The sequence below is a fragment of the Amborella trichopoda genome, chromosome 7 (assembly GCF_054954075.1).
Source record: "Amborella trichopoda isolate Santa Cruz 75 chromosome 7, AtrichopodaSantaCruz75HAP2 v2.0, whole genome shotgun sequence".
Lineage (NCBI taxonomy): Eukaryota > Viridiplantae > Streptophyta > Magnoliopsida > Amborellales > Amborellaceae > Amborella > Amborella trichopoda.
In genome coordinates this window covers 42295644-42310852 of record NC_142342.1, presented here as the reverse complement: position 1 = coordinate 42310852, position 15209 = coordinate 42295644, and the positions used below count along the sequence as shown (strand labels likewise).

At 35.0% G+C, this 15209-nt stretch overlaps 1 protein-coding gene across 1 annotated transcript; it reads right to left on the bottom strand.

The window, feature by feature from the left end:
* Positions 1–4521: 4521 nt before the first annotated feature.
* ACYB-2 (Cytochrome b561/ferric reductase transmembrane protein family) lies at positions 4522–15132 on the bottom strand. The gene is made up of 4 exons (XM_006827628.4): positions 14945–15132; positions 12869–12917; positions 9495–9694; positions 4522–4927 (listed from the first exon to the last, which is right to left on the bottom strand). Exons 1-4 carry the CDS (start codon positions 15095–15097, stop codon positions 4622–4624), a joined length of 708 nt encoding a protein of 235 aa, XP_006827691.1. The 5' UTR covers positions 15098–15132; the 3' UTR covers positions 4522–4621.
* Positions 15133–15209: the final 77 nt, after the last annotated feature.

Here is a 15209-nt window from a genome sequence, read left to right as displayed (position 1 = left end):
GCTTTAGCAAACCTACCTATTTACTATATGTCCCTATTCAAATTTGCCAAGTAAGGTGATAAAGAAGTTGGAATATATTATGAGAAGATTTTTGTGGGGAGAATATGATGAGAAAAAATGTTTTCACCTTGTTAATTGGGATAAGGTTTGTGCCCCTATTTGTGATGGTGGTTTGGGTATCAAAAGACTAAAAGCAGGGAACAATGCTCTTCTTACAAAATATGGTGGTGGAGATGTGCTAGTGAGGATGAGCAATTATGGATGACCATGTTAGGTGAGAAATATGGGACTGATAAGGAACATGGGATCATTGCTAAAGGAAGAAATGTAAAAAGGATTACATCTATATGGAAAGGGATTGTAGCCCATCGAATTTTCTTCTTGGGTAATATGAGAATGGAAGTGGGCAAAGGTGTTAAGGTCAGATTTTGACAACAAATTTGGATTGGTCATTGTCCCTTGAAGATCCAATTTCCAAATTTATTTGCTGAGGTGAACTCTAAAGGTAAGATCATATGTGAAATGGTAAGTGGGAGAGGTTTTGAGGCAGTTTGGGACAGTCAATGTTCCTACAGGAGAGTTAATAGCATTGTAGCAGACACGTTTGTTTAGTGTTTTATCTTACTTTAGCAATATTTTTACTGTCCTAATGAAAAGGATAGGTGTGTTTGGACCCCAAATAATTATGGTCAATTTACTGTTAAATCTGCTTATAACTTGATGTAACATGACGGAGTTTGATAGATAAAAGGTTAGCAAAGATTTGGCAATGGCCCATTCCCCTTAAGTGAGAGTGTTCATTTGGATACTATCATAAACAAAATTATTAATTGTGGATACGTTGAGAATAAGAGGAAAAGTGATCCCAAATGTATGTTTATTATGTAAAAATGATGAAGAAACTGTAGACCATTTATTTTTTAACTGTGAATTTTGGGAAAAGGCTGTGGGGATGGGTGTTTAACTTTTTGGGGGTGAATGTTGGTTTTCTTTCAAATGCCGACAGATTTATTGATGATTAGAGCAAGTAGGTAAAAAGGTCAAAGGTATTTGGAAAGTGGTGAAAGAAACTATTGTGTGGGAGTTATGGAAAGAGAGAAACAACAGATGCTTTGAAAGTCAAAGTAAATCAGTTAATGGGATTAAAGAGAAAATCAGGATTACTACAGTAGAATGGTTATCAGTGATAAAGGATTGGTGGGGGGTACCTCGGGTTGATCTAATGTATTATCTAAATATCTTATTAAAGTAAAAAAGCCTTAAAGAGATCAGAGTAGGTATTTGGAAAAAACCAAATGAAGGGTGGATTAAGGTGAACTTCGATGGTAGTTCTATGGGTAACCTAAGCCCTGCAGGGATTGGGGGTATTATCTGTGATTGTGTTGGAAATGTCTTATTGAAATTTGCCGGACCTATAGGGACCATAATGGCAAATGGGGCGGAGATGACGTCTTTGCTTCAAGGTGTTAAATTGGGTAAACAATTTGGCAAACCCTGATAATAGAAGGCGATTCACTAAATGTTATTAAGTGGTAAAGTCTGAGGCATAATTTCCTTGGTTGTTACATAGATTGGTGAGAGAAATGAGAGTGGAATGCTGTAATTTAACTGTTCTATTTGGCCATGTATATCAAGAATCAAATATGAAAGCTGATAGGTCAAAAATCAAATATGAAAGCTGATAGGTTTGCCAAAGAAGGTGTTTCGTTGGAAAACTTTTAAGTATTGAGCTGTTGCAGGATTTGTAGTGCTGTGTTTTAGTTTCTGGTTTTTTTTGTTTTTTTAATAATTGTGTGGAGCTTTAGGGCTCTTTGTAGACTGTTATATTTTGCGATGAATGAATGCATGAAAAGTGAATTCTTATAAATAAATAAATAAAATAGAAGGGGTTTGCTTATTCTTTATGATGACCAGGACAAGGCAGATCCAGAAAGCATTGCTATAAACTATCTTATAAACACTTCATAGGTAGGTACTAGGGTTAGAAACGTCGACTCGGGCCGAATACTCGGTCTAGGCCTGAGTTGAGTACTCGGGTTGAGTCTGAATAACTCGGCCTGAGTAGTGCTGTCGAGTAAAGTAACAGCAAAAAAAAAAAAAAAAAAAGCTTTGAAAAAGTATTAAAAACATAAAAATTTTCAAAAAAAAAAAGAAAAGGAAATGTGATGCACTAGATTATCACAAGATCACCATTAGCTTGTGTTCATTAAATGGGTGCCATTTGTATAAGGTCTCAACCCTAAACAATCAAAAGTAAGTCACAACTTCAAACTATACCGAAAGATGCAATTCTCCTATGCCTAAAAGCCTTATGATATCATGGAAATTTATTTCCACCACTAACTACAAAATTTAGGAAAAGGAGGGCATGCTTCTACATGTGCGTCCCTTGATGCAACTATCATCCATCTTAAAGATGGAGGTTAAAAAGGTGTTGTTACCACCAAAATATATAAATGAACAGTCTAAATTACTTTTTTTTACATAAAACATTTTTAATATTCATGTTCACAATAATATAGATTATCAAACCTAAAATTCTTTAATCCATCGACGGAGCTTTCTATGTGACCCCACAAAAATATAAAGTATATGTGACCCCTGGTCTCAGTCGTCAGATCTGAGTAGACGGTTGAGATGGCTTGAGTCACAATGTCACAAGCTAGTTCTTAACGTCATATTTTGATCAGACGACTCATAGGTTTTTTATTTTTTATTTTTATTATACAAATAATTTTGAAGCAAAATTTGAGGCATGCATAGATCTGACAGGGGCACATACGATACAATTAATAAAAAAAAAAGACTCTTGAATATTATAAGGGCATTTTAGGGATTTATTTTAACATAATATATTTGTTTTTTTATTATATTCTTTCTAATTCTATCATGGGATGCCTAAAATTTTATCCAAAAATATTTTATAAAAAATAATTAAAAATGTGTTTGACGTCGTGACATTGTGGTATGACCCCGTTTGATTATCGAATGGCTAAGATGTTTAGATGTGGCCATATAGAAACATTCCCAATTCGAAAATCGATCTCTAATAAAATAGATTTAGGAAAGGGGACTCAATTGAATAAATGAGTCAACCCACAGAAAACCTTGTCCCAGTTCTAGAAATTATGTAAGTCGAAATGTCGCACATAGAAAGTAAAGTCGAGTTCACGTTGATTCCCAAAGAAAGAGGAAACGCGTGCCACATGGCACTGCCTTATTGGTGTACAGAATGGACAGCCAAGATAAAAAAAATCCGGACTGTTCATCTCCAGTAAAAATCACCACACCCGCTTGGAAACCACTTGAGAAAACGTAAAACGTGGCAATATATGATTGGTCAGTGCATACATACATTTCAATCTGAGCTTGACGGCCACGATCTACGTGACTGCAATGATCAAAGAGATCTAAACCGTCCATTTGGGCAATTTGAGCCCACTGTTTGAGCCCCCCTTATGCCTCACACGCAGTGAAACGCCCATAGTAATTCTCACTCCACTCCTTTGCTTAAGCTTATAAATTCACTTTAACCCAAGCATTTCAGTTCAGTTGTGTCTAGAGAGAGAAAGAGGCATTAATTTTCCTCCCGTTGGGGAGAGAATGATACGATTTTTGTTGGTCTTTAGAGGGAGAGAGAGAAGTGGGGTGGTCTGCCTTGGATTAGAGCTTAGAGCTTAGAGCTTAGAGCTGAAGGCTATTGAACAAAGGTTTGAATCCCCCCTTTAGAGACACAGAGAGAGAGAGAGAGAGTGAATCCCCTTTAGAGAAAGAGAGATGGATGTTTACATTTCTGAGGAGTATGTGAGATGCCGGTTTAGAGAGAGAAAGGCAGCAGCAGCAGCGACGGCAGCGGCTGCCGCTAGTAAGAAGGGAGAGAGAGCAGTTGATGCAACAAGCAAAGAAGCAAAAGAGAAGAGGAATTATGTGCCACAAATGGAAGTGTCAGATTTTTTGAGTTGTGGACGAGTTAGTGAGGAGATCCTTCTAAGTTGCATCTCTGCTTGAAGGGAAGGGTCCAATTTTTCTGAATATCTTTTTGTGTAATTTTTTTGTCTATTAACACTCTTTATAAGGGAAATATCAGAAGCATGCATGTGTCTTTGAGAAACAAAAAGCCTCTCACTCTCTCTCTATCTATCTTTCCTATAGAAAGAAAAAGCCCCTCTCTCTCTCTCTAACTTGAGTGGCAACATTGCATGAGCCTTAGAGATCACAGATTAAAACAACTCAGTCCTGACATTTTGGGGAGATGTCACTGCAAATAAGTAAGAAGCAAGTTCCTTTGCATCAAGGACAAAGGTTGATGATGGAATTGGAAAGGAAGGAGATTAAAAAGTGATAAAATGGCCATCTAGAGAGACCTCAAACCCAAATTTGCTGAGATTAAAGATCTAACTCAGATCAATCATGCAAGGATCTCACATTGTTATCTTCAAAGCATGGCCTCAAGGACAGCAATTTTGTGCCACTAATGATTTTAAAAAACGGCTCGTCATCCCCACTGAATTACCCAAAAAAAAAAACCAAGCATCAACAACCTTAATAATATTAGTAATACAAATTTAAGCATCGTTTGTATAGCTAATTACAATACATAAAAAGATAAATTCCCTTTCTATTAATCTTCAGCTATGGGAGCATAGCCTTGTGGCTCTCTTTGGGTAGGTAAAACTGCACTTAAAATAACAAAGGCCCCAAGAAAGACGACAACAAGTGCAGTGAAATTAACCAAGAGGGCCTCAGATCCATACTTGTCTAAGCCAGAGTTCTCAAGGAAAGTCAGCTTCTCTAAGAACCCTAACTCTGCGGTGGCCAAGGCTAAAATGTAAACAAAGAGTCCAAAAATCACATGCCATGGAAGTATTGTTGCCTTTACGGTTTGGGACCCTCCCGGATAGAAGAATGTGACCAACCCAATCAACCACTGCAAAACAAGTCAAACAAAAATATGGATTATTACAAATCATGAGGCGGATCCGGATCAATTGGCTAATGCTGCTAACTAATAGGGGTTTTGTAAACCTTCGATTCCTACCTTTTTAACTACACAAGAAATATATAATAATCTTCTTTTAATAAATTAACTAACTGTTGTCAAAAAGAAATATATTGAAAACATGTAAGAAGCTTAATGTATAGATGTGGGTGTGATGCTCATGCATAAGCCATGTGTGCAAGAGAGAGAGTTCCATTTCATTTTTGGGATGGGAGGACATTAAGATCTTTTGGAAATGTAGTTTGTCAGGTTCTTTTCTCTCGAAAATTTATTTTTTCAATAATGGTACAAAAGCCTTATTGAAATATACGTGAATTATCATGTAGTTAACATAAACACTTTTTAGCTTTAATAGAATGTTGCATGGGAGGAAAAATCTGTTTGGATTCTTTTTAAGAATTTATTTTTTATATTATAGATATATAAAGTTCATTTAATTTCTAAATATCTTTTATCAATTTGTGAGAATACTTGGATGACATCCTATTATGTGAGTCATTAGTGAACTAATGATAGATTTAGCTCATTACATATGATTAAACAGTTTGGTGACAACTTGTTAATCCTAATTAGCTGCACTTGAAAGAATTAAAGCATGAGTTAAACTTGAATCTCAACTCCCATAGACTATAAATATAAGAGTTACAAAATACATATGTTCTCGAGGTTAACCCCTCTAAAAAAGATAGAGAGAAAATGATAGAAAAAGTAAGAGAAGGTGAAGAAGACTTCAAGGTTGCATATATGTCACCAGATGGCTTGATCTATAGGATTTGATATGGAACCTCAACTCCCTCGTATGATTTAAAAACAGATCCGAATAAATTGTTTATCAATTTTTATTTATTTATTTATTTTATATAGGGATTAACAATAGTATCAAAGCAAGGTTATGAGATAGTTATGAGACTTCCATGCTCATTGCCGCAATTGGGGATGCATTCTGGGTTCCTATGTCACTTATTTTATTTTATGGCTTTATGGGAGCTAGACTGCGGACCCAATCAGTGTTCTTTATGTCGAATACTAAATCCGAAAGGGAAAGGGTTAATTGGAAGAACCATGTCTCAGTGGTTGGAAGTTTTGGATAGGTTATTGGGTCAATTCCACTTCGATATCCTTATTCTCCCGGATAAGGTAAGACCCTCATTTAATTTCTCCCTAAAACCATCACAATCACAATCACTTGGGCCAGTGATATGCGAAATGAGATCACTTCCTTTGTACATAAGCTTTCGTTGTTCAGATTGTTGCAGTTCGATGAAAGATACATGATTGGATCCATTTTCTTTTTGCATTGACTCATATTTTAAAAAAAAAAATTACAAGACGCTCTTGCTTTGGTGTTAACCTACTTTTCTCGGGTTCTTGATGTTGTGATTCTAGGCCATCAAGATCGCACCAGACCGGACTAGACTGCAATACAATAGAGTTTACCCCATTCAAACTTGGTCAAAAGATCCCTTTTTTTTTTGAGTACTTCCTCATTGCTGATATTTGAGGGGAAAAAAAAAGGTTAACCAATTCCGGATCAAGCAATTTTTTGGACCCTTGAGAGTTCATCTATATGCAAGGAGCCCTTGATTTCTGTAGTCGCATAAATTTTTTTTTTTTGGTAAGTTTGAATATGAAATTTTTTTGGTAGGTTTTAATTTCAAGCATTTTATAGTAAGTTCTTTATTGCCTTAAAAAATAGTAAGTTCTTTATTGCCTTAATTTTTATAGTAAGTTCTCTAGAGCTTTAAATTAAAAATTTGCTCACATTCTATTTTATCTAAGGGTGCAGTTGGCATATATAGATGCTTCTGTAGGTGTAGAGGTAAGATGCACATTCAAATTTTAACATGATATATAATTTTGATGTAAAATGTTCTTAGGATTGTCTCAAAATCTATTTTTATATCTAATTATAACATTTTAAATTTAAAAAATGGTTAAAATCAAGTAGATATAGAAACATATGAAAATCTTGAAATGGATGGTATAGATAATATGTTGTAAAATACACTATTTCTAAGACTTAAAATCTTTTTATTTTTCATAGTCATACATCTCGATGTTGAGATGATCAATCAAAAGGTTTTTCAACATTAAAACTACCTTTTCCGATGGATTTTTGAGAGGCATCCGTAGTTCTACATTATAAGGTTGCATCCCTATATAAACTTTTTTCATAATTAAAAATAGAAGGAAAATTGTTTGATAGGGCTGCAGACTTATCAAAATAAATAAACTCTCACCTCATAACTCATAAAAAATTGCAATTCAAGTCTTGAAAAACAATTAAATCTATAATCTTAGCTTGAACATTATGGTTGTGCAAAAAAATTAGGATTTTAAATTCTAAAAATAGTGTATATTGCAGTAAATTATCTAGACCATCCATTTCGCTCCAAAAATAAGTGTTCACAAATCCATAAGATCTGTACCAGTTTTTTAGTTTCAAATTTTATTGTCGGTGTTGGAAATTAATTTTAAAGCCATCATGAAGATTTATGATGCCGAAAGTTCTTTCTAGACGAGGATTTCACGTGATGCTTTATTTTATTTTCATAATGCCTAGGCCTTATTGAAACTTCATCCATGGGCATGGTATGTATAAGACCAAGGCCCTAAACAATCAAAGCAAGGGGCACATTCAAATAGTGTTGAAAAATATTGTTTCAGTACTAAATTTTTTTATAATGACCTGAAAATTTATTTTCATATCTAATCATACAACTTAAAGATTCAAAAATAGTGTAGATCGAATAGATCTATGAACACTTGAAAATCTTAAAAATTGACGGTCCAAAAGTGCATTACAATATGCATTAGTTCCAAGACTCGAAATCTATTTTTTCTCATGCCCATACATCTCAACGTCGAGATGATCGATTTGAGGTTTTTGGACATTGAAAGAACCCCTTCTAGTGAATTTTTGAGACATGTCTTAATCTGATTGTTTGGGCCTCACCATTATATAAACTTTTCGATGTAAAATAGAATTGATGTCCACTTTGTTTGTTTTAAGTCTTCTCTTCTTTGAGATGAATCATATAGGCAAGGCCATCAAATGCATCAAGTTGTTTTCCATGGACCTCGTCACACCAAGATGTTACTAGTTATGCCCTAAGCAATCATGGAAAAATGGCAATGAGGCTCAAATCTGTTGCCCCAAATGAAACCAAACCGAAAAAATAGAGCCCAAATTGAAAAAGCCCGGCAAAGGGGGAATTGCTCGACTCCCATACAAGAACCAGCCGATTCAATTCAACTCGTGTGATTCCTCAGTTTGGAGTCCTCCAAGACTTGGGACCCGATTACTCATCCATTTCAATCTCTTATTTGGTTAGTTAAGTAATCCGATAAAAGATAACACATTTTATGTGCTCTAATCGATTTACCTAATTAAAGATGAGAAATTCGACTGACCTTACGTAAGATTTACATCTTGAACGCAACGTTTAGTCGTTGAATTCATCTTAAGGTCGAGAATGGGTCGAATCGGGTCCGAATCCGATTTGATCCAAAAAAAAATTATATATTATTTTATATCTATAAAATAATATATCTCCAAAAATATTATATAACATAAATAATAATATATAATATTTTAATAATTAGATCAGATCCAAATCGAATTCACCTGTACCCAGATCTGATCCGAAATACTATTCGAATCCAAATCTTGGATCCATACAAAGATCCGAATAGGGTGCGAAATTCGGGTTACGGATTCAAACTGGGTAAATTCTCAACCCTACATGAACTAAAGTTCTTCCCAACTAAACAAGAGAAAAATCAAGATTTGCCTCTTCGCGAATTCAAACCATTCTACTCTTTACCTTCCCTAAGAAGATTAGTTCTCAACATGTTCCATTCTCATTTTCCTTCTAAAATCACATTAGAACAACTAGTCCATGTTCCTCTAAAAAGGAATTCAATTTGAATTTCAAGTATGGCTTCAACTGGTTTGAATTCATTTACTTGCTAAAAAATTGTTTTTCTTTTTAAAACTTTCACGAAAGGAAACTTTTGATCAAATCATAAGCATTTTGTCTCTTTCTTTGGGTATGTCAGATTTAGGCCTTCACAGCGTAATCACCCACAGGAGTATCGAAAGACTCCTTAGTTATATGAATTCAAAATCTAGTTATAATTCAACTTTAACAAGTGATATAACCAGTGATTGAAAAATCGTTGAGCCCTCTCATAATCACCCGAATCGGCTAGGACCTAGAGAGTCTTCAGTTCCAAATGGCACCAAATCACAGAATTGCATGTATTGTCTAGAGTATGGTGGTATACCTTGCTGAATCCTCCGTTTCCCTAAAAGGCTCAGGCGATTTCCTACTCCAAGCAATTTTTCGTTCTTTTTGTTTCATCTTTTTTTAAAAAAAAAAAAAACGTTTAGGCCAATTCAAAATCTTGACCGACTCAAATCGGCACTCAATTCCTATTTTCTAAATATTGATTGAAATTTTAGAAGGATAAATATAACTGAATCTGATACCTGGATGCCAAATAAGCAGATGGTTCCAAGCCCAATCCAGGAGTGCAAGCTGTATAAATTCACAATCCCACTCTCGTTGTGATACTTGAAAGCTGCATAAATGCCGACGATGCCGAGCACAAGTGCGATGAAATGGAGGCTCAAATGAATAATTTTCCTCACCTCTTTTGTCCCAGGAAGAATTCTATAAGCCAAAATAGCTGCATTACAAAGAAACAAGAAAAGAAGATTTCAAATTTAGAATTTCTCTCATCTCTTTTTTTATATCTTTCTTTTGTTTAAGTGGTAAGTGTGATGCAGTGCAAGGGCTTCCCAGGACCACAATCATACTGTTATGAGAATCAGTGTTTTAAAACTCTTAGTCTCATCGGGGTGAGTCACTTGGACCTGCCAGGGTGTTGGGTCTAAAGAAAAACCTTAGAACCCGGACGTCTCATTGATGCTCAAGGTTCTTTGTTAAATATATTGACTTGGCCCGGTAGCTGGGTCTGACTGAGACTAGGGCAAGTCGATCCTCCTGACTTGCTCTTGGGACCCTCGTGAGTCCCAATCTGAGCCAAGGGTTTAAGATACTGGTATTGATTCCATGTTCGTATGGCAGTTATTGTACTTGTTAATTTCTGGGATAGAAATTCCAGCTTTCTTTCCACATTTATTTGCATTGTATAGTTTCATCTTTCAAATAGATGCTATTATTTTTTAAAAAATAGATTCTTTTAATTATCTTGTAATGCAAGCCTTTCTCAGTCATATGCTATTTTTGAATAAATTTACACACAGTGCATATAATTCAATATGCTTTTACTAAATTGTTAATGCAAACCAGGTACTTTCACATTTACTCCTTAAAGATATCACAGTATGTCAAACTTTTCAGGCATAAAATAAAATATTAAAAATCCAACCCTCTGTTGCATTACAGTTTTCCAGGAAGGTGATCTTCATCATTTGTCAAGGACAATTGCAAACAGGAAAGTATACTATTGCCTCATAGAGCACGTTTGGTTCGTGGGAGACTTCACTTTGAGAGAGTTTTTTTCTCCATGGCACTGCTTTTCCATGTTTCTTAAGGAGAAAACAAACAGTAAGAAAGCACCCAAGGCTCATGATGCTACACGAAATAGCACTTGTCATGGTAAAGCGACTTCACTTCATAGTTTGAGAGTTATGGAGATGATTTCCTGGAAATCTCTCTAGTAGAGATGCCTGGATGGATAGTAGTGATTTCCTATGAACCAACATACTCTCCTAGGGTACATATTCTATATATATTAGGTCATAGTAGGGGTGGCCATTGGCCGGTTGGTGCAGCCCGGCCCTAAAAAGACTAGGGCATGGGCCATAAAATGTGGCCCGAGGACCATGCTGGGAAGGGTTAAGCTGGTCCAAGGCCAGGGCCCGGTATGGTTTGGCCCAACCGGGCCATCTTTTTCTTTACATTTTTTCTTTAATTTTATTTTATTTCCTTTGGCCCAACCTGGCCGTGATAGGGCCAGGGCCTCTTTGACCCAGATAAGGCCGGGCCAGTTCTATGGGGACTAGGGCCAAGGATGGCCCTCGAGGGGGAGCAACCTACCTCTTTATCCAAATTTATATCTATCCCTTCCTATAATAAATATTTCTATTTACCTTTTAATTGAAAAAATTATCATATATCATTGGGTGCAAGAATCTACCCTAGCTCTCCATAGATTTAGGATGTGAAAAATATCTTAAAGTACATTACACAGTAGATCCATATGTTTGTAGATCTAAAAATAGTGTACATCCTTTTAAATGTTAGCTTTAGCTTGGGACTAGTAAGAACAAAATTCGGGACATCACATTTTGGCACACCCCCCCCCCCCCCCCCCCCCCGCACACTAACTACGGCTGCTTAGAGCCCATTCTCACGTGAATAGGTAAAATGAAGGGTGCAAAAAATAAGTTAAAAATGGACTTATTTTAAAGTCATTTTCTATTTGTTCCTTAGATTCATTATTATGGTACTCGATGTTATCGAACTAGAATGGTACAATACATGAACAGGTGCGTCCATTTATGCACCAAAACCTCAACCTCAATAAAAACTAAAGAGTGCGGCCGAGGCTCTAAACAATTAAAGTAAAGCACACCTTCAAATAGTATCGAGAAATGTGGTTTTAATATTGTAAATATTTGTAATAGCCTTAAAATATATTTTCATCTCTAATTATAAACTTTCAAGCTTAAAAAATAGTATAGATCGGGCAAATCAATGAAAACTTGATAATCTTGAAATTGGCGGTCAAAAAATGCATTACAAGATGCACTATTTCTAAAACTTAAAATCCAATATTTTCTCATGTCCATGCATCTTAAGGTCGAGATGATTGATTTGAGGATATTTGAGCATCAAAGCAATAAAATTTTAGAGATGCACCCTAATTTGATTGTTTCGAGTCCCGCACTTATATAAACTTTTTCCAAACCTAAATAATACGTAATCTAATAACAAAACAAAACTATCTCTTTGTGAATGGAGCAAGTTTATATAAAATTGCAACCTTATATGTAGAAGTACGGTTGCAATAATCGATACCGTCCATTTTACTTTGGATCGAATTGATTTCACATTATCTTTAAAGTCGTATAACTTTTTGTTACTATCTTAGAATAAATGTCAAATATACTTCTACTAAATTAAAATAGACGGAGAATATACAACGCACTTTGTAAGATCATTATCTTCATCCAAACTTAGGAATACATTTTGGGATTACACATCATCATCATCATAGCCTTTTTTCAATTAATTGGGGTCCGTTACATGAATCCTGGCATGCCATTCTGCTCTATTAAAAGCAGAGATACTCTCGATCATTCATTAAAAACTTAATCCCTAAGTTTTAGGTTTTCTTATTCTAGAAAGATTATTGTACCTTTTTGTTACCATCTTAGGATTATATGTTTTTTTGCATTCTTACCATCCCAATAATAATAATAATAGCGTATAAAAAATTGACTCAGCCAAGGCACGCGAGCATTGGCTGAGGGGAGTTTACTTGGGCGAATCCGAGTGAACAAAAAATATATTATCCCTCTTGTTTTCTAACATAAAATGTTAAGAGTGCTGGTTAGGTAGGGCTGCACCACGAGTCCATCGGCTCGTGGTACACCATATAAGAACATGCATAGCACATGCCTAGTGCTGCTAGTGTACAATAATCCTGAGGGGCATCCACCTTCTCCATTCTCGCATGGCTAGATGAACCATGCTCTAAGGGATATTCAATAGAGGATGATGGTTCATCTCCTCCGTCCATCTCGAGAATGGACATGGATACCCTAAATGTGTATTAAACACCATATACAGGTTCGTTTACAGTGATCGAAAATACAATGAAATGGTGTACCTTCACTTGCGACAAAGACAAAGCCGATGAGCATGAGGACCGGATGGATCTGTCCAAGAAACGCAAAAAGTAAAACCACAATTAATCAGCCCTTATATTCAAAATGACAAAAATGTCCTTTTCATCCATTGCAAAGTACCACAACACAGGGGGACACCATAGGACAAAAGAAGGATACTATAGTCAAAATAGGATAAAATTACTAAATTTTATGTCCAAGAAAAATAAGCTTTTCCTTCCTTCCTGTAGGGCTCCTGTTAGCGTGGCAGCAGATATTATATATTCTAAAATACCATTTCTAGGAGCATGTATACCATGCTCTTGCGGGAGCAAGCTGTACATCCTATTTAAGAGGATATTTTTTAAAAATTTTAATTTAAAGTTTCAACAACCACCTAAGATCATCATCATCATCCATCTAAAAATCACTAGAAGATTAGTTTCAAAAAAAAATATTTATATTTTAAATTTTCTAACACATAGGTCTCACCCCTCAAAAATTGGAGGTTCTATATTCAATCTTGAGATACATTCACAAAAATATCCAATTGGATAGCTTGGGTGTTTCACAAAGTTTAATTTTTTTAAAAAAACTGTCTAATGGGCCACTTTACTCACAACCACACCATTTGAAACAACAATGGTTTTTTTTTTAATGGAAAAAGTTTATATAACACCTAGGTTCTAAACAATCAAATTAAGGCCTACCTCAAAATTTTCACTAAAAGATGTTTTGATGCCCAAATATCATCAAATTAATCATCTCGACATCAAGATGCATGGACATGACTAAAAAAAATGGATTTCAAGTTTTAAAAATAGTGAATCTTATATCTTATTTTTTGAACAAACAATTTTCAAGATTTTCAAGCTTTCATAAATCAGCTTGATCCATACTATTTTTTAAGCTTTAAATTTTATAACTAAAGATGAAAATATAATTTAAGACAATCACAAAACTTTTCAATATTAAAACCATATTTCTTAGCATTATTTGAAGGTGGGCTCTACTTTGGTTGTTTAGAGCCTCGGCTCTATACAAATCGCACCTTTTATTCATTGAAACTTTTCAATATTAAAACCATATTTCTTAGCATTATTTGAAGGTGGGCCCTACTTTGATTGTTTAGAGCCTCGGCTCTATACAAACCGCACCCTTTTTTTTTATTGAGGTTGCTTTATGGATTGAAGAAATCACATGACAAAATTTGAGGTCCTAAAGGTTTTATCCTTTTAGGAGTAACTGGACAGTATAATACCGCGTGAGTATGAAATCTTTTGGTATTTTTTTTAAAATAAAATCCTTTATAATGAGTGTTATTTTTGGGCCAAAAAAACAACTTTTCTTATTCGTGAAAAACGTGGGCACCTAGTGAGTATACCTACCTCCAAAACACAAGTTCACCGACTTATTAAGGGCAGCCCATAAGCACAGTAAATCTCAACTGAATATTGTGAAAATCAATTCTAAAGATAAAATAGTTAAAAAAAGAAAACCTTAAATCTCCAAAGAAGTAAAATAGAAATTAAACAATGAAAACCTAAAGCTTAACCACTACATTCTGAAATAAATACACAAATTAAAAGAATCCGAAATTTCGAAAAAGCATATAACCATTTTTAAGAAAATAAAAAAGCCCCAATTTCATTGATTAACAGGGGTAAAATCTACTCCAAACTGATTATTCTCAGAAACAGAGAGGCGAACCAGTAATATCCATTTCTTGGATAAGAGAGAGAAAGCCAATCATATCCATAAGAAACCATACAACCCACAAACCCTTAAAAAAAAAAAAAGGGTGAAAAGGCAAATCAAATAACTAAAAAATTATTTCGAGCACCATCACCAAGATCAATTAGTATTACTACTTCTATCACAAAGGATAATACATTAATAATTTGATTGTATTAAAAAAATATACTTTTTTTTTTATTAATTTTGATCATTATATCACAGAAGGAAATGAGTACTTTTTTTAAAAAAAATCTATTAATTTTGATCATTATATCATAGAAGGAAATGGGTGTTACTATATTTGCAGGGAATAAAAAAAAGGAAAATGGGTTATTACTTACATTGAAAATGAGGGATTTATTGGAAGATGAGAAAGCAAGCCCCCCTCTGAAATAGATGCACCAGACGAGCACAAGAACAGCAGCGATGACGCCCAATCCATGGACGAAGAAGGTGAATGGTGTCGCCACCACACCAACTTCCCCTCTTGCCATTTGCGCTTCCCCCTCTCTCTCTCTCTCTCTTCTCTCTCCTCCTTTCTCTCTCCTCTCAAACCCTAACTCTCTCTCCTCCTTTCTCTCTCCTCTCAAACTCTCACTCTCTCTT